Raw genomic sequence first — 25,684 nt, forward strand, 5'->3', positions numbered from 1 at the left:
AGAACATATTGGTAGGCAGAAATTGATTGAAGTCTACAATTATTGTTACTACAATGTTAAAAGATTTACATATCTTATTCATCACAAGCCGAGAGCACATCAGTTTTCGCAACTTGTTCTGTTTTTAAGTCCATCCTTACTTCAATATCCTCTTCCTCTTCATCCATGCTGTCGCTCATTTATATGTCTAGTTGAATCACATAAATATACAGCTACACCGTCTACAAGTCTGAATCAATGGGGTTTCTTCACTCTACATTTGTTCTACTAGTCTTATATTTCATGCTCCTCAGTGACGCTCAACTCTTGCCTGCACAAGAAGGTACAGTTTAATTATAGTTTTTACAAGTTACACAATTGAGCTACTGGATGAATATTCAGTGATATTTTCCTGCATTTTCTAACCGTTGAACGAGCTCGTCTAGCGTTTTTTAACCGGTATACGAAGTCATTTTATCCGTTATCGGTTTAAAAAATGTTGAATATATTAAAATTTTGTTACGATACTGATTAGCGGTCAGCCGATATTCATCCGACATCCGAGAAATATATATGCCGATTAACTGTTCCTGACAATCGACTGTCGGGATCAGCACCCTTATATGAATATGATGATATGATGCACATTGTTTTTTACATATATTTTATGGTTGATTATGTCTTCCTGGACTTTTTGTTTTTGCCAGTACAAACTCTTACAATGATATCCTTGAAGCTAAATAACAAACATTGGAAGACACTTGATCGAAGGTCATGCAATAGACCGGATGATTTTAATAGGACATTTCCGCCACTGGTAGATATCTATAGCAATGTCAGCTGCGATTGCTCGTTCAGTAGGAAGTCAGTGTGCCATGTTACACACATGTAAGATCCTATTCTGACATGTTTAATGTTCAAGATGTCTATATGCTATAACATTAGAGGGAAAGAACTTTCGATTATAGTAATCTTATGTTCTTGCACAAAAGGGGACAGTTAAACATCATGATCTTGAAGTGAATAAATAGTTCTATTGATTGTGCTACACAGCACATGATATATCGAGGCTTAATTGTGCTTCCGGTGTTTTAGAAGGTTTCAATTATCAGGCTTGTAGGATCAGTCTAATTTCTGCGTTGCTAATTTGTTGATAATCGATCTCTTAAACATTTGTGCACAGTACAGGAAACTAGGTGGAATTGCTTTGGTAATTTTAACATTTTTCTTATATCTGTTGTAATCTCACAATTTCTAGGTTAGAAAGATAAAAATGGCATCTCTTGTTGAATTATTCAGATAGTACCAAATTTAAGCAGTAAACAAAAAGAAAGCCAAATTCTGCTTTATAGCATGTGAAATGTTACTTTTTTAATTAGTCACTTGAGAACTAGAGTTTAGAATATGGTCGCTTAAGGAAAAAATGGCAATAGGAAATGTGTTTCTCATTAAGTCCATATAAAGATTAATTGAAGCTGCATATTTTGACCAGAGCAACTCAGGTCTAATTGCCTGAGGGTTGCTTTGGATTAGTTCACCCTGTTTTCATACTTATAATCAGTTTACGGGGATGAGGAATCAGGTATGGGTTTTGTTCATTCCAAACCCATACCTGGTGTTTGGTTTAAAAAAAGATACTTCCAACCCCCAAGGTATGGGTTTTTAATACCCAGAGGAGGAGGTGGGTATGAAATGGTGGTATGGGAATGAATTTATCTTTTAATTTTTTATCTCTATTTAAGTAATTAAATATTAATGCTTAATACAAGAATAATCAATGACGCAAAAATATATAATAATATTAATATTTTTTAATTACCATAAATTAATAGCTTATTTTTTTTTAAATTTAATATATTGATTCCAGCACTCAACCAAACACATGATATCAGATATGATACCTTAAACCTATACCACCTCAACCCGATTCCTCATTCCAACCCGATACCACTCCACGAACCAAACGACCCCTTATATATATATATAACTGCATGGTGTATTTATTTCTTAAATATGCTCTTGACAAGGAAAGCTTGTGGGTTAAAGGTACTTGCTTCCACGTAGCAAAACTGAAAACGTTCTTGAAATTTTTGTTTGCATTCTGAGCACAGTATCGCCATAGATGCCAATTTCTGGACTAAAAGCTTGTTTCAGTTACCTTTTTATGCTAATATGCATGCAGTACGCCAGCTGGGCACATAATATGTGATTTAAGTTACTCCTAAGATTCTCGGCAATATTAGTGTCACCGTAATGATACCCTCTTGAAATTAACTTATACTCTATTACTTGCATATTCAGGCATTGTCTAAGGTTTCAGGTTTTTCTTAGTCTTATATTTACTTTATGCATATTTGCAGCGAGATGAAGGGCTTAAACCTGACCGGAGAATTACCTGCTGAATTTTCAAACCTGACTAATCTACTCGTGATGTAAGTATCTTTCTTTTGGATTGTGTATATAATATCGGTCTCCTCAGATGCCAAATAAGCGATTGTGTACACTCTTTAGTATTTGAGATGACCTTATTGGGAAAATTCCAAAACAGGTATTTACAATTGTATTATAAGTATGCTGAAGTATTCTTTCATGATCTCTGATTAGCAAATCTTGTATAAGAGAAATCAGGTTCTTCACTAATGTTTTAACAAATGCTTCAGTTTCATAGACAAGAAATTTATCTCTCTTAAATTTTGTCAGAACTCAGTTATGATGGTATATCAAATATCATCTCTATAACATTAAGGTAATTGCTAAGTATGATATCGAACTAACAAAAACTTTTCTATGTGTTATACAGAGATCTGTCACGTAACTATATCAACGGAAGCATTCCCAGTGCTTTTGGTCAGATGCACCTCACAAATCTGTATGATTTTTTTTAAAACTTATTTTTTGATCAATATTAATAAACATGATCTTAAATTTAGTTCCAAGCATGAACTGATGGAGCACATAGTAAAGTAGCGCTCTTTTTTCTGCAGATCCCTTGTTGGAAATCGTATTCGTGGTTCGATTCCCCCAGAAATAGGCAACATTGATACACTCGAGGAGCTGTGAGTATAGTACATAATCTGGAGTTCTTAGTGAACCAGACTCTTGACTTATATCTGATTCAAAATTTTCAGTGTGTTGGAAAATAATCAGCTTGAAGGGCCTCTTCCTGCACAACTTGGGAGTATGATTCGCTTAAAGAGACTGTAAGACTTGTAATCTATATGTATCTATCTGTCTTTTGCCAGTGTTTTGATATCGCAATATTCTTGTGCACTACTCAGTTGTTGGGCAAAACACTCATTATATTTAAGATGCTACTAAGCACATGTTTCAAGCAAGTAAGTGTATTTATTCATGACCTGTGGCGTCAATGTAAGATTGATAAGAAATTTCCAGATTAATAGCATAGATCATGATGGGATAGATTTTACAAACTCTTCTATATATTGTTGAAGAAATGGGATGTTTGTGTATTTCTTTGATGAAGTAGCTTTGATCTTCCAAATCCACTAGGATTTAAAGTTTCAAGATTTCAATTTTTCAGAACTGCAATATTGTTATATTTTTATATTTTCATTTCCTTCATTTGGAGCTAAATATTTGCAGCTTACTTTCGGGAAATAATTTTAGTGGAAAGATACCAGAAACATATGGCAATTTGAAGAATCTAACAGATTTGTAAGTAATTCATAGTCTGTACTACATATATAAATTAGCAGACTGTGAGAAGCTGAAAAATTATCTACTCCTTACAGTAGGGTAGATGGGAATGGATTATCTGGGAAGATACCTGAATTTATTGGAAAATGGACAAATATCACGAGATTGTGAGTACTGTTTGTTGATTATGCTTCACTTTGTTTCAACTTGGATATTATTCTGTTAAAATTATAATAACCATACTTCCATGTACCTCTCGCTTGACTTCTGAAAGTTTGTCGTAGGGACTTGCAAGGCACAGGAATGAGTGGTCCCATTCCTTTGGCCATCTCCCTTTTGAATAATCTAGAATACCTGTGAGTAGAGATCGAGTATTTAAACATGTTTTATAACTTTATAATATTTATAGTTGTAATCAATTATAATTTGGACTTGGTGAAAGTTGTTGATTACTTCTGTGCTTTTTGTTGGTAGGAGGATATCTGATCTGAGTGGAACTAATTCTTCAACCATCCCTGATTTAAAAGATATGAAAAGCATAAAAACTTTGTGAGTTATCATGAATAAATCATGTCGCCCTGCAAATGTGTTCCCTCGGTATATGGTTCTAAGAACTTCTTTTGACCGTGCAGGACATTGAGAAATTGCTTGATGAGTGGTGAAATTCCAGAATACATAGGGAAACTAATTACACTAAAAAGCCTGTGAGCTGATCTTTTTATTCCTCTATAAGTTTAATCGTTTTTTGGAGGCATTTTAACAAAGTTTCCTGCAATAGTTGCCAATTCTGAAATTAAATAACAGAAACAGGCCAGAAAGATTATTTATATCACATCAACCAGAGGATTGATATTCTCTTGAAAATACTACATATACAATTTCTTCGAATAAGATTAGCGTTACATGCGTGTATACTGTAATTAATGTTTTAATTTCTCCGAGTTTAACAATCTTATTTGCAGAGATCTGAGCTTCAACAAGTTAACTGGTCCAATCAAAGATGCATTGGAGCCTTTACACTCAAAAATGAACTTTTTGTATGTAAAATATTCACATATGTAAATATTTTTGAAATAATAATGATAAAAATATTAATATGGTAAACATATTACATTTCTATAAATCTTTTCATGCAAACTGGTTTTGCATCTCTTCAGTTTAATTTGCTTATTACTCAGAAGTGTGACACTGAACTGTATGTAAATGCAGGTATCTGAATAACAATTCATTAACTGGGGCAGTTCCGAAATGGATTTCCAACAGCAATGACAATTAGTTAGCTCTTTACCTGGCTCTGGATATGCTTATATCTATAAATGAATAAGAACATATGCATGTGTGAATCTCTATCAGTTTGTTGATTTTACATTATAATTTACTTACATGTGTCAGAACTGTATCTGCTGCAGTGATGCATCTTATAACAATTTTACACAAACTCCCGGATATAACTGTCAGACATCTCGTGTGTAAGATTCTTCCCACTTTGTATCCTCTACTGATTCCAGTGTCCCTGTTGCTAAAAAATGCTTATTGTATCTGTTACAGGAATTTAATTTCTAGCCATTCATCTACAACAGACAATTCGTGAGTTCCTACGGACATACCATCTACTCGTTTTTTATAAACATTACATTAACTAATTCATTGTTTACAGTGGACTTGATTGGTGCTTAAAGAAAGACCTCCCTTGCTCCCGAAAACCTCGATGTAAGTGCAGAACTGATCCGACTCTTCAGCTTTAAAGTGGAATCTGCGAGCACTTTAAAAATCAAAGATACCTCTATATTCTGATTAAAGAAACTATTGTCATGTCGGCAGATCACTCACTTTTTATTAATTGTGGAGGAAATAAAACACAATGGGAGCGAAACGAGTATGAAGAGGACACAAATGAAGAAGGGGCATCGTACTTCTATTCTGATTCTTCGGAGAAATGGGCATATAGCAGTGCAGGAGAGTTTGTAGGCAGAAAAGGAGCTGATTATCTTGCAATAAACGATAATATAACTGAAGAAATTTATAGAACAGCCCGCCTTGCCCCATCTTCACTTAGGTATTACGGTCTTTGCTTGCAAAAAGGTAGTTATAAGGTTCGCCTCCACTTTGCTGAAATACAATATTCTGGTGACAACACGTTTAGCAGCATTGGTAGGCGCATTTTCGATGTATCTATCCAAGTAAGCAGATCATATATATGCTTGCAACTCATATCTTTGATTGATACTTATGTAAAATTTCACACTGCTGGGAACTTGGTCATAATTTTTCTCTTTCAGAAATAGGGTTGTTATAACTACTTTTCCAAGCTTAATTTCTTTTTTAATAAAGGGACATTTAAGGAAGAAGAACTTCAACATTGCTGAAGATGCCAAAGGATTCGGATTGCCAACCACCTTGGAATACAATGTTGAAGTCGATGATGGTACTTTGGAGATCCACCTTTATTGGGCAGGTAAGGGGACTAATGCAATTCCTGACAAAGGTGTATATGGACCACTTATATCGGCAATCACTGTGACACCAAGTAAGTAATTCTGAAATTAGCGCTCTCAATTTGTAGTTTATATTATACCACAGTTTCTGAGTAGTCATCATATTCTTCTTGTAGACTTTAAGGTTGACACTGGCCGTTTATCTACTGGAGCCATAGCTGGTATCGTGGTTTGTTCGATTTCTGGTGTCATCTTGATTTTATTACTTCTTTGGAGAAAAGGTTTCCTGGGAGGAAAAGACATTGAAGATAAAGGTGAGAGATCCATTGCATGAATTAATACAAGCACTCTTGAGATTAGTTGGTTGTTGAGTTGGTCTATACTATCTAACTTACCTTCACTCTCAAAAGAACATATCTGTTGAGAATATTTGGCTTCAGTTCAGCATTGTGTGAATTTGCAATGCTCTGGAAAATAGAGTTAGGATACAATTAAACATGTGCAACTAGGTTCCATGGGCCATATATTATCATACTAGTATAAGGAGCCTTTGAAATGCAACAAAAATAGAGCAAAGGGTATTTCATGCATTTCTGATATTAGTCCTTGTTACAGAACTCCGAGGAGCTATAGAACTACAAACTGGTTATTTTAGCTTAAGACATATCAAAGCTGCCACTAACAACTTCGATCCTGCAAATAAGATTGGTGAAGGTGGATTTGGGCCAGTTTACAAGGTATTTTACTTCCTAAAAATAAAAAATTTATAGCGTTGCTTAAATATCCAATCCATAGGTACACATGTAAACAGCAATACAGTTAAATTTCTTAGCATATATAAGCAATTTGTTCTCTGCAAATATTCTTGCACAAAGGAAACTTATAAATTTAGGCTTTGTTAGCTCTCTTTTTCCCAGAAGTAAATTGACTTTTCGTGTTTGTCGGGCTTGTTGTAGGGTGTCCTATCAGACAATGCAGTAATAGCTGTTAAGCAGCTATCCTCCAAATCTAAACAAGGGAACCGTGAATTTATCAATGAGATAGGCATGATATCTGCTTTGCAACACCCGAATCTTGTGAAGCTTTTTGGATGTTGTATTGAAGGAAACCAGTTGTTGCTAGTATATGAGTACCTGGAGAACAATAGTCTTGCCCGAGCACTTTTTGGTATATACTTCAGTCTGTGTTTTACATTGTTTTTTCCTTATCATGATGGACTTGTGTTTTATATCTGTTCTCTGTATTGGTTGTTGACTTTATAAGGCCACGAGGAACAGAAGCTAAACTTGGATTGGCCGACTAGAAAGAAGATATTTTTGCAGATAGCAAGAGGCTTAGCTTATCTTCATGAAGAATCAAGGTTGAAAATTGTGCACAGGGACATCAAGGCTACTAATGTGTTGCTTGATAAAGATCTTAATGCAAAGATATCAGACTTTGGTTTAGCTAAGCTTGATGAAGAAGAAAACACTCACATCAGCACACGAATTGCTGGAACAATGTGAGCATTTGGTTTTTCATAGTAATTTCTGGTACTTTATGTTGTATCACTTGAACAGTGGAAACAACCCGTGTTGTGTCAAGAACAAGTAAATTTTAACGTATCGAAATGGTAATAAAAATTGTTGATGAGTGTTGAATAATATATGATCCTCATAAAGGCCTTCCTCTATCACCTTAAGGTCTTAAATGAGTTGGTGACTTGAGATTGAGGGGGAGTGTAAATAGTGTTGAAAAATAGATGATCCTCGTAAAGGCCTTACTCTATTACCTTAAGATTTTAGATGAGTTGGTCACTTGACTAAAATGATCATCATGTTACACTGAAGTTTGGATATATGCAACCAAGACAACTATATCACAGAACATTCGCATGCACTGCGGGAGATGTTACTGCATGTTTTCTGTTTCAATGTCGGGATTCTCTCTAGTTGTTTTTTGATATCCTTATATCTGTATTAGGATGAATGCACAAGCTGACCATTGTTTACACTTTAGGTCTTTAGCTTAAACATCAGATGGGAAAATACATAAAGTTAATGCCTAATGTTTATTTTTCTTTATGATTGTTAAATTGCCTTGCATATAAAGCTGATGTTATTACACTTGCCGCTTTGGCGAACTCTAATTATTTTCTTTCCAGCGGATATATGGCTCCAGAATATGCAATGAGAGGTTACCTGACAGACAAAGCAGATGTGTACAGCTTTGGGATTGTTGCACTGGAGATTGTTAGTGGAAAAAGCAACACTAATTACAGACCAAAACAGGAGTTCGTTTATCTTCTTGATTGGGTAAACATTGTGCTAACTAGTATTGTTTTCTCACTTTTATCAGATATTTTTTCTATATAATTGAAACCATTTCAAGTGTGTGGGATATATCTGCAAGTTCAATACAGTTGATAATATTCATAACTAACTAAATCAAATTTTTAGAATGATGTTGTTTTATGTCTGTTAATGCATTCAAACGACATAACCACATATTAAATAAAGCTCTATTTTGTCTGTGTTGATGCATTCATTGTTTATATACGAGTTCTCGTCCTTTTAAAGAATTCAGAAGTGATGAAATTATTTACTTCCCTGAGACGAGAAATAAACGTCGCAGTAAATGTTGTTTTGAATTTTTAAGCTTCAGACTGATATTAGTTACCTATATTGTTTTTATTCTTTACAGGCGTATGTGCTTCAAGAGCAGGGAAAACTTTTAGATCTTGTCGACCCGATACTTGGCTCAAATTACTCCAAGGAAGAGGCACTAAGGATGTTAAACATGGCGCTTTTATGCACCAATCAATCTTTCTCCCTGAGGCCATCAATGTCTACTATCGTGAGCATGACCGAAGGCAAGACAAAAGTTGAAGCACCAATGCGAACCGAATCAGAGGATGATATGAGGTTTAAAGCCTTCGAAAAGGGTGCACATGACAGCCAATCACACTCCTATACATTCTCTCAGGAAAGTCGAGAAAGGAGCATATCCGTGGATGGTCCCTGGGCCGATTCTTCGGTATCGTTCCAGAGCAAGGATGCTTCAACAAGCAAGCTTCTTCCGGATTTGTATGATGTGAATATTGATTGATTTTTCTGTATCTTATCTGTGTTCATCAAGTGTACCCACTCCGACAATCAAGCTTCCTTCTTACCGGTGTCATGTGAATTCTCTGCTCATTTTTCAAGTATAGTATGTATGAGCTATGAAGTGACTGCAAATAACAATATTGTTCAACTTCTGAAGTATAGTATATCGAAGATGCTAAGAAGTATAATTTTTTTTCTCACTAATTTGGCTTGTGACCTTAAAATTGAGCATCTGTTATATTCTTTTAAATTAAAAATTTAAGATTATAAAATTTTGGTTGGTATTCATTTTATATTCCTTAAATTTTTTTTTTCCGACCATTTCTTAATGTTTTTCTTGTCTCATCCGATCCAACTTTTTACATTTAAAATTTATTAAATATAGTAGAAATTTAAAATATAAAAATCAGCTACCATTGTTTTTCTCCACTATTTATTTTATACATTAAATATCAATTATCACATCACTATCCTCAATTTTCTTAATTTCTACTCTTATTTTATATATTTTTTTTAACCATCATACCTAACCCAAATGTAAACATTTGACTGGTCCAAATATAGTATCAAATATGCATATATTTTAAATGAATTTAAAAGATCTTTAATGTATGTATTATGGGTCGAGGTCCCCAGCAATCGATTGCTAGGGGGCCTTTAACGAACACACAATCTTTCAGCCGTCTGATGGACAAATCAACGGCCATGATTTAAAAACCGTTCACGGGGAAACCAATTTTTCCCCCGTCCAGCGCTTTTTTAGCGCTGAACAGGGTTTCCCTCGTCCAGAGCTTTAAAATTTTGTTTTAATCTTGGCCGCTGGATATGCATCCAACGGCCAAGAAACTGTATGATTTTTAACAGGCCCCAGCATACCTACGCTAGGGACCTGGACCCATGTATTATATAATTTATATTAAAGAAAAATGAATTATTAAAAAATTATAATATATCAATACTCCCACTGCACTTGCGCTTCAATCCAAACAGATTAAACGCGACACAGAAGATAACAATGGCAGTGAGAGCTGTGATACAATTAAACCGATGGCATCGCTTCTACTCTTCCCGGCCGGCATTATTCAATCTCATCCACTCACACTCCCCTTTAAACATTCATCACCGTTTCTTTTTCACCGGACTGCCGTGTTACAACCGAGACGTCCGTTTTGAATCACGCGCCCTCAGGTTTCAAAACGCTTCTCTAGAACCTTCCGAGATGAGCGATGCAGATGATAATAAGAAGAGCCGAAACGAGAAGAAACGCGAGGCTCGCCGCGCCGTTGCCTGGGCTGTGGACCTCGCTGCTTTTTCTCCCGCTCAAATTAAACGTATTCTCAGGTACGCATTTAGTAATTAATCGATAATCTGGTCGAATAAATAATTTTATTAGGTCTGAACATGATGGTTTAAAATATGAGTGACCTTCAGCTAGGCATTTTCACAAGCACCTTTATGAGTAGTACAATTGTGAGTGAATGTGTTTGTTTTGTGGCTAGAGTGGCGTCTCTGGAGACGGATGTGTTTGATGAAACGGATGTGTATGATGCTCTCATGCTAGTCAAGGTGAACATTACTTGTATTTCGTTTTCTATTTCGGCTTGTAATTTTTTTTGTTTGAGTATGTTATTTTGTTATGGTTTGCTGGTTGTTGTACTATCGTGTAACTATATGTTTGCGTGTCTCAGAGATTGGGCCGTGATGTTAGGGAAGGCAAGCGGAGGCAGTTCAGCTATATAGGTGCGGCTTACCAATTGAGTCTGTGACACCTTTTTATAGATAAGACTACTTAGGTTTCCCGTTATTAGAAAACAAATATTAATCCTAAATTGCTTTCATAATCCTAAAAAAAGCACTTTGGAATTTTTAGAGAGACTTTGGGTCACTATGAATTTTCATGTACTCGGCACGTTGCCTAGATTCATATCTCCTTGGTAACTTCACTTGTTTTAAAGATAAAACGGATCAAGGTTTAACACTATAGCTTGTTTTAAAATGTAATAATTGGTATGGTTTTTTGACTGATGTATTGTTTTTGATTTTTGGTGCATTTGTAAAGACATGTAGATATGGTCTTGGTTCGCTATATGTTTGACATTATATAAACGCGCATCTCTGGAGTCTGGACTTAGTTACAATTTTAATGTAATGTTAGGAAGGCTAATACGAGACGTGGAACCAGATCTGATGGATGGCTTGATTCAGGCCTCAAAAGACGGGGACATGAGTAAATTTGAGAGTTTGTATACTTCAGAAATAGGGTCCAGTGAGGATGATGTTGAAGAGGAGAGTGGATCTGATGATGACCTTGAGGTAAGCCATAGATATCCCTTATCTGAACAAGGGTTAAACTACTGTAAATTTTTAATACTATCACTTAATGGTTCAAATGACTGAAATATTATAATGCTTTTGAAGAAACTCAACAGTAATTTCAATGCTACATTAAACAGAAAAGCAAAGAATGAGAAACTGAAAGAAGGGAAGTGATAAACCTTTTATTTATATCATTAGAAGAAATAGATATAGAAATGGTCGTGTGCGTGTGTGGTACTTCAAAGTTATAATTCTAAGTGATAGGATGATAAGTAGTTGATTTGTGATAACTCATGCCTCATCAAAAGATTTATCTCTTTATTTTTAATTGCGGATCTGCTTAAAGCCGAATTTAACAATCAGAACTCTTTTTATGATAATAGCTATCCACACCTTCTATGCACTTTTCTTGATGTGCTCATTTCTGATATGCGTGGACAGAAGTAACCCAAAAATCTCTTCATTCAGAGTAAGTCATATGACTAAGTTTAAGATAAGCATACAATAGAATGGAAACAGTTGTTCCTATGCTCATTGCTCAATGAATCGCCATTCTTATATATAAGTGTATTTAGTAGCATATTTGTTCAGATAAATGGTTTTCAATTTTCTCCAGTCTGGGCCATAAGTGTAAAACCAGTAACTGTTAAAACCCCACTGAAGGTCAGCTACATTACCTATTGTTATGAAGGAAAATGCTCTGAACTAATGATAACCAAATAAAATCGTTGAAGAAATCAGCTGTAACGATGGAATCAATTATTGAATAGCAAAAGATAATACCCAAATGCTTCTCACTGTTGAGAGGCGAGGCTCTCCACAAAAGACGCACACACTAAAATTATCTGATAAAAAAAAAACCCTTGTCCCCAGTTGACTCCATATAACTCCCATCCCACACTGGGCAGTTCCTAATATAACCATGGCCCTGAATCACCCTTTTGCACTTGACTGCATCCTGTTGTTTCTTTTCTTCCCCTTTTCTGTTACGGGGGTCTTGAGTCAGACATAGCAGAAAAAAGGTCCCTTAATCTTACTTCGGCTTTTAAATATTATCTTACAGATTCCTGAAGAATGCATTAATACTGCAAATAGATGGTTTGATGGGCTGATGAATAGAGATATGGATATTAGCAATGAAATTTATTCAGTGCGTACTGTTGAATTTGATCGGCAGGTGTGTATGCTTACTTTTCCTAATCTAGTCAGTTCTTGTTCGTTCTAGTTCTTTTTGTTTGTCCATTTATGTATTCTTTAACAGGACTTGCGAAAACTTGTACGTGAAGTATACACTCTGCAAGATGAAATTGCTTCTGAGGAAGCTGAAGGTGAAGATAAAGATCTGATGGCTGCTAAAAAATCCCTTGCTCGTTTTCTCCGAGAAATTGCCAAGCAGCTGCCATTCGAATAAATTTTTGTTTTATTAGAATCAAAGCATGTATACCGTATGGCATATTCTGCAAAAACCACACTAGAACGATATGATAATTAATTAGAAGTGATGCCTCTCTTTATGCTTTTATTATTTGTGCTGGCTACAATCAGGGGCGGATCCAGTGCGCGGAGGGGGGCTGGGGCCTAAAAAAAATTTAGTTGTGTTTAGTAATCGTTTTGATATGCGTGACCTTATCTTTGACATTGAGAACTTGAGATTTTTTTTTTAACTTAGTAAACAGAAGCACCCCCCCCCCCCCCCCCCCCCCCCTCCCCGCGTACACTTCAGTTTTTTTCCTTATATGCGTGATCCTTATGATCACATAAGAGTGAACCTTTACCTGTTTTTAATAACTGCACCTCTTCCCTTACTTGGACTTGTATGTATCCCAACTACTTAATTTAATTTATAAGTTGTTTTCATTTTGTGTCCTTGATAAGAAGGTACTGTATCTGGGTCTTAAGCAGTCCTAGAAAAACCCTCGTGTTGTTTTTGCTGACATCATTTGCTGTATATGATGTCTACTTTCAAACACAACTTTGTGGTGGTGTTCAGTCCATCATTGTCATTATATAGAGCTTTGTTAAAGAAAGTCGTTTTGTGGGCATCCTGTAACTCCAGTGTAGGTCATTTTGGCAATGGAGATTCAGATTTTATAGGCATCGTATCAGTCTTGTTAAACTTTGTGTTTCAAAGTTGATATTCTTGCATCGGCCAAAGTGATAAAGATATGTTTTTTGCACATCAACATTGGTTCTGCATTCCAACTGGAGTAAATAGAAATATTTATTACAGGTATGTGTTTCATAGTGTTTGATTATTTGATTTTTTTTTTGCTTTGATAGTTAAATATGCTAAGAAAATCACTATTCCCCCTTGCAGCTCTAAAGATGGGAAGCAGATCTTATAGCAGGAATACAAGGTATGCCGAGAGCAAATATTCAGTGGCAAGTTTCCTCAAAATCGTGTCACATATATATATATATATATATATATATATATATATATATATATATATATATTTAATTGTTCCTATGCTTTATTGTTTTCATTGTTATATGCTGCAACCAAGATCCAATGTCTACTTTGATATAGTTACATTATCTAATAACTCGTTAATTTTTGTGATCCAGCTGAACTTTTTTCAGATTACTTACAAGAGTAAATCGTTTCCTTTGTCATTAAAACTCTGTCTAACCTTCTCATCTAGACTCAGCTGTTCTATGAAAAAGCAGAAAACCACATTACCAGTAAATTAGAGGTTCCATTCTATGGATGTAGACTACAATTACATTTAACATGAATGTTATAGTCAGTTAAAAGTTAATGCGCTTTATAGAGTTATTAATCAGGAGTCCATGCCAGGGATCATGAAGTGATATGTCCACATGTAAACAGAAATGCAGTTGTATACCTTATCACATTTCAGTAATATGTTGCTAGCAGATAAATTCTGTTAGTTTTCAGTTTCACATACTCCCAGTGAATTTTCTGCAACATATTTTGGCATGAAGGGAACTAGGGAAGTAATAATCAAAAGCTTTATTAGTTTATAATATTTGTTATCCCAAAAGTAAAGTTTTTCATGCTTATTAGGCTTTTTGTAGGGCGTTCTATGAGACCAGCAGTAGTAACTTTAAGCAGCTGTCCATAAGATCAAAACAATCTTCTCGTCTGGTGATAACTTTCATGCTCTGCTCAAACTCGTTGAGAACGATAATAGTTTGATTGTAGTTCAATTCTGTTCTATACAATTTAAATTTTTATCAGGTTTTATTTTGAATTTTTATGGTTTCAGTTTTATTTTTATACTCACCTTGCAGTGACTTTCCAACTTTATCAAAAGTGAGAATTCACAGTTAAAAATAGCGATTCCTGTAATATAATTAGAATGTCAGACCAATGAGATGTATTTTTGCTCGATAATATTACTTTTTAAAGAAATTGTTTTTGAATAAAAGGTTAAATTTTTTATCCTGAAAATTAAATGATTTTTTGACAAATAAATGAAATATTATATTAACTGAAACTCATAACTAAGGAAAATTTCTTGACAAAGTGCAACTCCGAATTAGTTTAGACTCATTAATATTGTTATTGTAGTAAGTTTTTATCAAAAATTTGAAAAAATCACTTTGTTAAATTTGTAAGCAATATTTCTAATTTTGATCAAAAAATTTCCCAAATATTTAGAGACTACTCTCATGGAATTAGCTTTTTGTATCAAAGATCATCGAAAATATTATCTTCTATAATTTATTTTTAAATATATAAATACAAACAAAAATATCAAAATAATTAGTAGAGTTACTCGAATGATGTCAAACAGTTTTAAACGGCAGTTCAACTGAAACCTTAAACAATTACGTGTTCCGGATAGAATTTCCCGATCGAAACAATTGCTAATATAATATGAGTACAGAGTATATGCTAAAGTTAAATTCAATGATTGCTTAGCAATTTCTCATCGTCGTTCCCTTAAATAATTAGACTTCTTAATTTAATATATTTTCTATTCATCACGGCATCACATATACAGGTAACACGTATGTCTCTATATCTCTGCGACTGTAATCTTTGTATATGCCGTCTCATGGATTGATGGAAGCTCCTGAGCCCAAAATCCAATACCCTTTTGTTCATCTTGATGATCTTGATCAAAGTCTTCGCTCTTTATCGGTATTTATTATTCGTTCCCTGCACTGTTTATACATGTTTTTATCTGTATGTATGTTTTTTTTTTTTTGTTTTGTTTATGAAATTGTTTATGTAATCATGATAAAGTTTTGAACTTTTTAACATGGGGTGGCTTGGATATGTGTAGAGTACATGAAATCAAGTTAATTATTGATTTTTTGTTGTTTTGAAGGTTGTTTCTTGACAAGAAAATAGCCAGTTTTGCAGTTTGTGATGTTGATTGAGTATTATTATTACTTTTCTGTTTATGTTTAGAATTAAGTGAGATTTAGTAGAGTTTCGTGTAGTTGTGCTAAAACATATTCGAGGAATTGTTATGTGTTCATGCAAAGATTGAAGATTCACTAATCATGCTTATTTGGGGATTTTGTTAAATGTTTGTTTAGTCATTTTCTTGATGCTGGTTGGAGGAAGTTATTTTGAGTATCTTATACAGGCCAGCGATATTGGGAGAATAGAAGTCAAACCGAAATATACTTGCGGTTTAAATATACATCCTGTTTGTGGTTAGAGAGTATGCCATGCTATGATGGATACTTGATTGCAATTATTAGATTTACTACTAATATGAAGCAGAATCTAATGAATGGAAATTCTCTTCGCATTAATAACTTTCTACTACAATTTGAACACGGCATGTGGTAAATGTAGTCCCTATTTCAGTAATCAGAAACTTTAGATGATAATATAATTGGATTGTCATGTTAATGTAATATCACGGTTAAAGATTACAGATTTTGTTGGCATCAAGCACCCTGGTGTACTAATTTTTTTAGCTATTTGCATAAAAAATAATATATAAAGATATCTATGCAATTATAAGGTAGAGAGTTGAAGGAGCATGTATTTTAATGAGAATTTAGGATTCCATATATGTCCATTTAGGATTCCACATATGTCCTTATTAACCATAAGTAAAGTTCTAGTATTAGCTGAACTATAATTTCAATACAATCTACCCATCTCCATCTGAAATCTTCTTAGTTGACATATCTCTTAACACCAGGTACTACTTCATTAATATTATTATTATCATCATTTATTAATTAGATTTCTTGCTTCGAAGTTTAGGTTGATGAGGACTTAAAAGAGCACAAGCAAGATAATGCATTGATAGGAGCTGGTAAACCTCTGTTCAAAGAAAAGACAAAACCAAAAGATGATGCAAGTTTGTCATCTGATGCAGTGAGTGTGTCACGTTCTGTTCAACATGATTCAGATACTAACAATCATAAACAAAGTGAATATTTCTACTATGATCCCCCGCTCTCTGAGGAAACTGGTGTCTGGATACCAGTTTCAGTCCCACCAATGTCTGAAAATGAACGTATAGAATGGAATAGAGGACTGTGCTTGAATGGCGGATATGCACCTGATAGTGACATGGGCTGGGAACAGTTTGGTGGAGAAGACAGGGAAATGACTATGTGGGATGTGGTTCTTGATATGTTACTCGCAGCTCGAGGAAAAGTTGGTGCTCTTGCTTCTGGTGATGCCCGTGCATGTCAGATTACCTGGCTAACAAACCACCTTCTTCTTGAGCAAACTTGGAAAGAGATGTCTCAAACACTTACAGAGGCTAATTTTAGCAGCATACAGGAGATCCTTGAAGCAGTTCCACCTAAATGGTTAGCTGACAGTGCTGCTTCTGCTTGTATGTTGTGTAATGTTCGTTTTCATCCTATCATGTGCTCCAGACATCATTGTCGCTTCTGTGGAGGGCTTTATTGCAACGAATGCTCCAAAGGAAGAAGCTTGTTGCCTCCTAAGTTTCGAAAAGAGAATCCTGAACGTGTGTGTGATGTATGTTGTGTTCGGCTCGAGTCAGTCCAGTCACATTTGATGGACCAAGTTAGCCGTGCAGCACAATCACCGACCAATGATTTGACAGACCTTAGTACATTGAGGTCATGGCTTAATTTCCCTTGGGGCCAGTCCATGGAGTATGAAATCTATAAAGCTGCAAACACCATTCGAGGCTATGATAAGGTAAAAGTCTTTTAATCTTGTTCGACTGATATGTTAAATGTTATGTGTACAGATTGTTCGTTTACAACTGACTAACACGAACATGTTTCCTTCTATTTAAATATTGAAAATATATGTAATCGTTACACTCATTTTTTCCTCTGGTGAGTAGTCATCTCTTGGTATCTTCTAATTACCTTCCGACTAGGGAGACTTATTTTATTCAAAGTGAAAAAGTTTCTTCCTTTCAGTGAGTATGACAACTGCTCTAATAGAAATGCCAGAGCTATGTCTCCACAAATTTGCATGTTTGTTATTTTGTGACTTGAATTTTTTTTTTGTTTGTTTATTCTAGAAATGGATTCATAACTGAAATAATTTCTTTTGCAAGACTTGTGTGATTAATAACATGGTGGCTATTACTGCCCAGGTTGGCTCGTTGACACCTGAGAAATCCATACCAGATGCTATATTAAAACAAGCAAAAGGGCTTGCAATTCTTTCAATTGCCAAAGTTGGCATGATGGTGACTTACAATGTTGGCACAGGGATAGTTGTTGCTCGTAGAGAAGATGGATCTTGGTCGCCCCCATCTGCGATTTCTTCTTTTGGCATTGGCTGGGGAGCTCAGGTGAAATATGTTCGACTGTGTTGCTTTTTTAGATCTTACTCCTTGAGAATATCAAAGGACGTATTTCCTTCCTTCATAGACTATAATTTTTTATAATGACTATGTATCTTACCCCCACCCCTGCCCAAAAAAACGAACATCTGATACTAGAACTGCTAGGGAGATCCTGACACCCAGTTTCTATCTCTAATGAAGTCTCAGTTTCTTTCTTTAATGTGGTTTTTTAATATTAAACAGGTTGGTGGGGAAGTGACAGATTTCATAATTGTGTTAAGAACAAATGAGGCAGTAAGAATGTTCGGAGGAAATGTGCACTTTTCAATTGGAGCTGGTTTAAGCGCAGCTGTTGGCATAGTTGGAAGAGCTGCAGGAGCTGATTTACGAGCTGGGGATGGGGGTTGTGCTGCTTGTTATACTTACAGCTGTAGTAAAGGTATGTATTGTTCTGTGCTTGGTTTTAGATTTTGGCCTGGCAAATGTCAAGTGCTTCAATCGGTTAGATCAGAATCATATTATTTAATATTAATTGTTCATTATATGTATAAAAATAATTATTTATTGAATAAATTATATTCATCTTTCTGTAAATCTATTATTAAAATTATCAACTGTATATCTATCTTGCACTATTCATGTGGTTATTTTTAAAATTTAATCTAATTTTAGACATTTCATTGAGCACAGAAGTAATAAAGTAGTGCATATACAAAGAAATGAAGAAAAATGATAAAGAAAAACAGTTCTTTAACTCTTTTATTAGCTCTTTAGTCTAGCATGGACTTCGAGAATATCAAAGCAAGGACTTCTCTTCTAGCTCTCTTTTAGTTTTAATGGCTGAGTTGCTCTTAATCATCAAGACTAGTGATTTAAGTTTCTCTGTTACTCCTACTACCCAAATTTTTGATAACATCTTGGCAGTTCATTTCAGCTCTTTGAAGTTATTATTTCGTCACATTACCATTATCTCCTTGCATTGCCATTAATGTTCATTTGTTCAAAAACTGTAACCAAGCAATATGCTTGCATGCCTTACTGGTATAATATCACAAATTCTGGCTGCAGGGTCCTGAATGGACCCTTGTTCCTTGGTGCAACTGCTCGAACAGGCTGGTCTTTTACGTTTCCATGACTTTGGTTAGGCAATATAACATAGCGAAGCAAAAATTTATGTAGACAAAACACTCCATCAATCCTGTTTCTTTGTGAAATATCCTTATTAGTGATGATTTATCATGTGGGGGATAATATATGCATATGCATATGTATGCAATGATGTGGTGTTAGAACAGCGCTCCACAACAAAACACGTAGTAAGAAAATCATTACATTCAACTCTTTACATGAAGTCCTACTCCATATTTTATACTTGTCCACATCTATGTGTATTTTCTATTATCACATTGTCCAAGTGTATTGTCGTCCTTTAACATTGTCTAATGATTGTATCAACCTCCCATCTCCTCGTAATATGTAAATTTTTCATTTATTCTATTTTTGCTTAAGTTTATGTGGGAAAAAAATTCTAAAAATATGTCCTGTTGTGGGCTACCTTACTGACAATACAAGCTTCATTCTCCATTCTGCCATGCAAAGAATCCCATTCTGACTTTTAGAAGTCAATTGATGGCGTATCGACTGTAAAATGGATTTGATTTACGAATCCTAGGGAAGTTTTGTTCATCTGAATATTTTTATAATATTTGTATTAAAGAATAAATGTCGTAGACTCTTAGTATAGTTATACTTGATAAAAATTGAAACAAGACCCTTTTTGCAGAACTGATGTATGCCAGTTCAGTGTCTTGATTTGTTCAATTTCTGATTTATGATCAAAATGCTTGAACACAAGGTTGTCTTAGAAATCAAAACACTATTAGGTATCAGAATAATTTTTACTGAGACATGTATATATATTTCTGTCTCATTTTCTCCTTTTATGTTATTTACTTTCTTCCATGCTGCTTAAAGTGCTTGGGTGGGTGTGATGAATGGTTTTTTCCATCATGGGAAACACAAAATAGATGGTGTTATGAAGCTAATATAAACTATAAATTTTATTATCAAAACAGGTGCATTTGTTGGGTGCTCTCTAGAGGGGAACATGGTGGCTACCCGCATGCAAGAAAATCGCAGGTTCTATGGTAAACCTTCTATTAATACATCGGAGATCCTTCTTGGATCATTGCCACGGCCTCCAGCAGCTGCAGTTCTCTACCGTGCCCTTTCAGAATTGTTCAAAAAAGCTGGGATATGATTGGTAAAGAGTATGGGTTGACAACATATCTACTGCCACAGAGTAATGGATCAGTGCAAGACACGGATCGTCTTGTTGATCCTTTTCCCAGCGTTGCCTATTATTGTGGTTATCATCTGTTCTATGTTCAAGATCAAGTGACTGGTGCCTGAAAATGGCTGTACAGTGTAAGAAAGCCAGATTGGAATCAGACTTGAAGTGTTATTCATTGGGATGGAAAGCTATTAAAGCTGTTCACTGTATATAAATTCATATTCACACATTTACAAGGAGTTTATAAATTCAAATTACTCATTGCAATAACTGAATGTCCATTAAGTTTATATAATATAATATAATCTATCTAGTGATTTTTCTTGCATTTTTGGTTGAGGCTCATTTGCATTAATGGTAATAGTATTTGTGTGTTTATAACTATAAAGAATCCAGAAAAGAATGCATATAATGAAGGATGAAACACACTGCCTTTTCAAGTCATTAATACCAGGTTTATCCTCAATTGTGCTGTCACACCCGGTTCGACTGTTGCTAATATCGAGAACAGTTGTTCGCCTTTCGCTCATTCGATAACTATTACAACATATATTCGTTTGTAAGACTGTATTTTCAAGTCATTAATATCATGTTCTAGGATATTTTACTCTCGCTCATCTGAGAATTATTATTTCGACTATTGCTCAGATACTATTATAACATATATTCATTTGTAAGGTTGCATTTTTAAGTAATTAATATCAGGTTCTAGGATATTACGGGCCTGATCCAGTTCACTTGGAGGTCATTTCATTGGTACCTGAGAAACCATAGGCAAATAGTAGTAATATACTTTGCATTCTTTATTATATATTATACAATGAACTTATTACATATCACAATATTGAACACACATATAGTGGAACAGGTGACAACGCGGTCTACATAGGATGATAGAACACTGATATAGTAACAAACAACATATCATACTCTTAGGACGGAAGATATATAGTATAGTGGTGACTGCACAGACTATATATAATATAAGAGTGTCGATCGTGACGTGGCATGCTTTCAGATGTGAAATTGAAACTGGTTTTCTTCATTTTAATGCTTCTTGTTATCGTTCCTGCTCTGCGGGGTTCCAAGAGTGAGCTTAAGATCATCCGAAACAAACTCTTCATGAATTCTTTCACCTTCCCAAGGATTCATTTGCCTTGTGCTGCCTTTAAATGCAAATTCATCCATCATCTTCGCTTCTTCCATAGAAACATCAGCCTTCTGGTCTGGTTGGGCCACTTCGTTCAAGTCAAATGGATTCGGAGAGATGAGGCTAAATGTTGGAGAGCCTGGGGCGCGTGGTGGTGGAATTTGAGGGCCATTAAGCCATTCTGAATTAGGAAAGATTTGACAGGAAGAGTTCGGGGGCGTGGGAGACACGAAAAAAGAGTTCTGTGGAGTATTCCAGCCTGTTTCAGTTTGGAGTCGCGGGGTGTGAGCCAAGGAGGTCAAAGGAGAAATGACAGGAGCACTGATGGAGCCGAATTGCACACCGACTTGCTGAAGCTGGGAGCAAGACGACGAGGCTGATGAGGATGCATAGGACAGTCTATTGAGCCATGGAATGAGGGAGTTTCCATCAACGTTGACATTAGGCGCAAAAGAGGATGAAGCTGGACTATGCAAGGACGAGGAGCCATAGGGACTCAGGTTATAAGACGAGCAAGGGCTCACTGGTGCAGATCCTCCCACGGCCTCCATATTTTCCACAGGCTTGCATCCCTGCAGTGCGTAGGGTTAATTAATGTTTAAGTGACCAATTCTCACAAAACCTCGAGGTGTTGGGAGGAAGGCTTACCAGGATCATATTATTTCTTATTTTTTTTTGTCACAAAGATCATATTATATTCTAACAGTTAAACGTTTTACATGACAATATTATGTATTATACCTTACGATAAGTAGTGCCATCAGGCTCAACAGTCCATCCAGCCTGATTACAAAGAGCTTTAAGGACTTCATTGTTGTCGCAATGTCTAGGGATGGGGTAGTTTCCCTGCGTTCTCAGTCCAGCAAATATCTTTGAGGTGATGGCTCTCCTCCTCCTCTCTCTTCTCTTGTTGTTCTCTCTCTCCCTATACGAGGGCACACGAGTTCCTCCTCCTCTTGTCGCCATTTATCCGTCTTTCTTTCTCCTGTCTCAAAATACCTGTCACACAGCAATCATTAGTTCCAGATAGTATGAGGATTAATCACTAGTAGATATACGATTTTGTTGAAACGAAACCAAAACGAAAAAGAATAAAAATAGTGTGAACCGATCAAAAAATCTGCAAATAAAAAAGTGCAGAATTTTCTGATTCTCGTAGTTTCACACTTTGTGACTCTAGGCTCTACATGTATCCATGTATAACATTACTTTATAGGAAAAGCTTCAACTTCATTGCCGTAGAATCTATTTTGTGTGTTGTTGAGAGAAATGATACCTGGGGTGAATTGTTGGCCTTGTTTATATATTGCTAGGGCTAACAAACTGACCTTACATTAATGTTTATTTACGAAGTTGCCACAGGTGCATTTCATGCAAACTTTTAGTTACTTGAGTTATAATATTTTCGGTTTGCAGCCTCTCATGAATGTTCTGAATGCTCGCCTCACCGTAATCTAACGTGAAACCTTGAAATATGATAAGGTAGAGCTTAAAAACGGTAGTTCAATAAATTTTTATATTAATTTTCCTGACTAATAAATATAGGAATAATAACTTTTTTATTTGTAGCAAGATGTATAGGGTAGACAATGGTGTGTTTGAACAGCAAAAATAATTCAAAGAAATCTATCAATTGTGCCTTAGCTTGTGCGTGCTATTGTTTCTCATGGTAAATTAATTCACACAATTTATTTAATTTAAAGAAATGAAGGTAATGCAGGGTGTGCAAATAGTCAAACTTGGTTTTAATAAACTTGTTAAAATATTGTTTAGTTTATACCATAAAATTATATATTAAAAACTTTTGTTATATAAACTATCAACCATCAACTTTTGTCAATATAATAGATTAATCATTCATTTCACAACACTTAGAAATAAATATAGAGTTATAGACCACCATCAAGTGTGCATGGGAGTTGATAATCAGTTTCCGAACAGAAGGTGCACAATACATATGTAAACTTTACTTAACTAGTACAGAGGGGAGAGGGTATAACAGGAACAATCGAACTAGAAAACAGCAGATAAAGCATAAAAAATAGGATCACTTCCGTAACGCGTGACCCTCTTCAGACCAAGATGACACTGGTAATATATCACTCATAACAGATTCCTCGTTTATACTCATTTATACATCTGGTATGAGGATGAACAGTGTTGCGGCACGTGTTCCCTTTCATTATTACTTTGTTAAAGCCATGAAATTTAAACTGGAATACCGGAAAAGTCATTTGAGCTTTGCCGCACAGATGACGTACTTGTGTTGTTGTGTTCTTTCATGTTGCTGAAAGTAAGATTTGAAGGCAGAATTCCGGCGGAGTTTAAACTTTTGTTATCACTTATTTGAAAATATTAAATAATCTCGAAACAAAATAGCATCATACCTGAGTCCTTATGTCATTGTAAAATGAAAAATGAAAGACTAAACACCAACCAGGTGTTTGGATGGGTTTTTGGTTAGAGGATGCTTTTAAGTTAATTTGAGACTTACAAATCAGAATCGAAAAAATTAAGAATTTAATTTTTTAGATATTTAATTTTGTTTCGAAATTTGATTTTTTAAAAATATAAAAAAAATTAGAAATTAATCTATAAAACTTTCTTATTATTATATTAATAATTTGTATACTAATATATTGTGAATACAAAAAGTCATCCAAACACATAAAATAAAATTTATTTTTCACTTATGAATAACACGTAAATTATAAATAATAAATAATAAGCACTTTTTAAATTAATCAAAACACCGATAAATTTCTTAATATAGTATGTGATCATGTTTAACCAATACTTACAGATTGAAAATTAGTATTTTATCAATATTTAACTTTTAAAGATTTACTAAATATTTTTAAATAATAACAATGTAGTACACCCATTTCCTACTAAATGTCCGTTTGGACAAACCAGCATTTGAGTTAGGATGAAAAAAGGTTGATAGATTAATTTTTAGATTTTTGTTTGCAAGGAATTAATTTTAGGTTAAATAATTGATAAATATTTCTGACCTATATTTTATTTAAAGCCTATTTGCCACTTAATTAACAACGTGTTATACAACTTAATTAATAAATTATGTCAATATCAATGTTTTCAACTAAAAATGTATTTATTACAAAATACTATATAGAGGGGGCCTTAGTTCAATATTTTGAAATAAGGTTTTCGATTTCTTTTCGGTATAAAGTTGTCAGAGTTTATCTCTGTAAAAAAAAAAAAAAAAAAGTTGTCAGAATTTATCTGTTGACAGATACACAAAATCGAAATAAAATTTTATATGGTCATCTAACTGTCCCAAAAAGAGGCTGAGCCCAATAAGCTAAAATTTTGGGCCAGGAAACATAACTGGGTAAAACCTCCCGGACGCTCTCCGTCTCACTCTCTCACATTTTGTACGCGCATCCAAAGTCCAACCTAGCTCAAAGTTAATATTTAATAAAATATTAGCTGATTTAAATAATTAAAAAGTTATGCTGTAAATGACATGCTTTTTTTTTTGGAAAAAAAGAGAAAAATATTCAATAATAAAAAATCATATGACATTATAAAATAATCGAAATCGAACAAACTCATAATCGCATCACTCTTAAATTCATTCATTTCTTCTTCGTAGGTAACTAAACGATTTTTTGAAAAAACAGGTACATCTTGTAATAATCCCGTTGTTCTTTTGAGCAATCGACTATAAATTCATCACCATACAAATCTTTATCACTAAATCAACACTATGAAAATCTCACGGCTCCGTAATCCCGAACATGATGAACAACAAAAATCAAACTCTTATAAGAAAAGACCAAACAAAACCCAAATAAATTGGAACTTATTGAATAAAAAGAAAAAAAAAGAATTAAAAATAACAAAAGAAGACATGATTGAGGCTTTCCACCACCGATGAAAAGCCCCTTAAATAATAGAGACGATTTCTTCAAGGATAAAGAGAATTTAGTTCTTAGAATGATAAAACAAAACAACATTAATGGGAATATTATGGACTTTCAAAAATTATTTTAGGATTTGTTTTGAAAAAAATTAAG

General features: G+C 34.6%; 4 protein-coding genes across 6 annotated transcripts; 3 read left to right on the forward strand and 1 right to left on the reverse strand.

The window, feature by feature from the left end:
* LOC108227133 (probable LRR receptor-like serine/threonine-protein kinase At1g53430) lies at positions 1 to 9,357 on the forward strand. Of its 3 annotated transcripts, XM_017402134.2 has the most exons (24): positions 1 to 322; positions 687 to 867; positions 2,340 to 2,411; positions 2,780 to 2,848; positions 2,964 to 3,035; positions 3,108 to 3,179; positions 3,583 to 3,654; positions 3,732 to 3,803; positions 3,921 to 3,992; positions 4,111 to 4,185; positions 4,269 to 4,340; positions 4,599 to 4,673; positions 4,846 to 4,911; positions 5,046 to 5,105; positions 5,185 to 5,223; positions 5,294 to 5,346; positions 5,458 to 5,816; positions 5,968 to 6,163; positions 6,248 to 6,385; positions 6,687 to 6,808; positions 7,028 to 7,238; positions 7,335 to 7,572; positions 8,215 to 8,365; positions 8,754 to 9,357. In XM_017402134.2, exons 1-24 carry the CDS (start codon positions 238 to 240, stop codon positions 9,156 to 9,158), a joined length of 3,027 nt encoding a protein of 1,008 aa, XP_017257623.1. In that variant the 5' UTR covers positions 1 to 237; the 3' UTR covers positions 9,159 to 9,357. The 3 variants fall into 3 exon arrangements, with proteins under 3 accessions (XP_017257623.1, XP_063935491.1, XP_063935492.1); XM_064079421.1 differs by lacking the exon at positions 4,599 to 4,673 and having other exon boundaries at positions 95 to 322; XM_064079422.1 differs by lacking the exon at positions 687 to 867 and having other exon boundaries at positions 182 to 322.
* Positions 9,358 to 10,124: 767 nt separating this feature from the next.
* Positions 10,125 to 12,995, forward strand: LOC108225135 (uncharacterized). Its single transcript, XM_017399953.2, has 6 exons — positions 10,125 to 10,498; positions 10,657 to 10,723; positions 10,846 to 10,897; positions 11,313 to 11,470; positions 12,537 to 12,650; positions 12,735 to 12,995. The coding sequence occupies exons 1-6, from the start codon at positions 10,173 to 10,175 to the stop codon at positions 12,882 to 12,884; spliced, it is 867 nt and encodes a 288-aa protein (XP_017255442.1). The 5' UTR covers positions 10,125 to 10,172; the 3' UTR covers positions 12,885 to 12,995.
* A 2,275-nt stretch (positions 12,996 to 15,270) lies between these two features.
* On the forward strand, positions 15,271 to 20,819 carry LOC108192764 (uncharacterized). The gene is made up of 5 exons (XM_017359241.2): positions 15,271 to 15,587; positions 16,677 to 17,594; positions 18,004 to 18,204; positions 18,442 to 18,637; positions 20,274 to 20,819. The coding sequence occupies exons 1-5, from the start codon at positions 15,492 to 15,494 to the stop codon at positions 20,456 to 20,458; spliced, it is 1,596 nt and encodes a 531-aa protein (XP_017214730.1). The 5' UTR covers positions 15,271 to 15,491; the 3' UTR covers positions 20,459 to 20,819.
* Positions 20,820 to 21,374: 555 nt separating this feature from the next.
* On the reverse strand, positions 21,375 to 22,817 carry LOC108226987 (BES1/BZR1 homolog protein 4). Its single transcript, XM_017401982.2, has 2 exons — positions 22,383 to 22,817; positions 21,375 to 22,213 (listed from the first exon to the last, which is right to left on the reverse strand). The coding sequence occupies exons 1-2, from the start codon at positions 22,605 to 22,607 to the stop codon at positions 21,539 to 21,541; spliced, it is 900 nt and encodes a 299-aa protein (XP_017257471.1). The 5' UTR covers positions 22,608 to 22,817; the 3' UTR covers positions 21,375 to 21,538.
* Positions 22,818 to 25,684: the final 2,867 nt, after the last annotated feature.

The sequence above is a fragment of the Daucus carota genome, chromosome 6 (genome assembly GCF_001625215.2).
Source record: "Daucus carota subsp. sativus chromosome 6, DH1 v3.0, whole genome shotgun sequence".
Lineage (NCBI taxonomy): Eukaryota > Viridiplantae > Streptophyta > Magnoliopsida > Apiales > Apiaceae > Daucus > Daucus carota.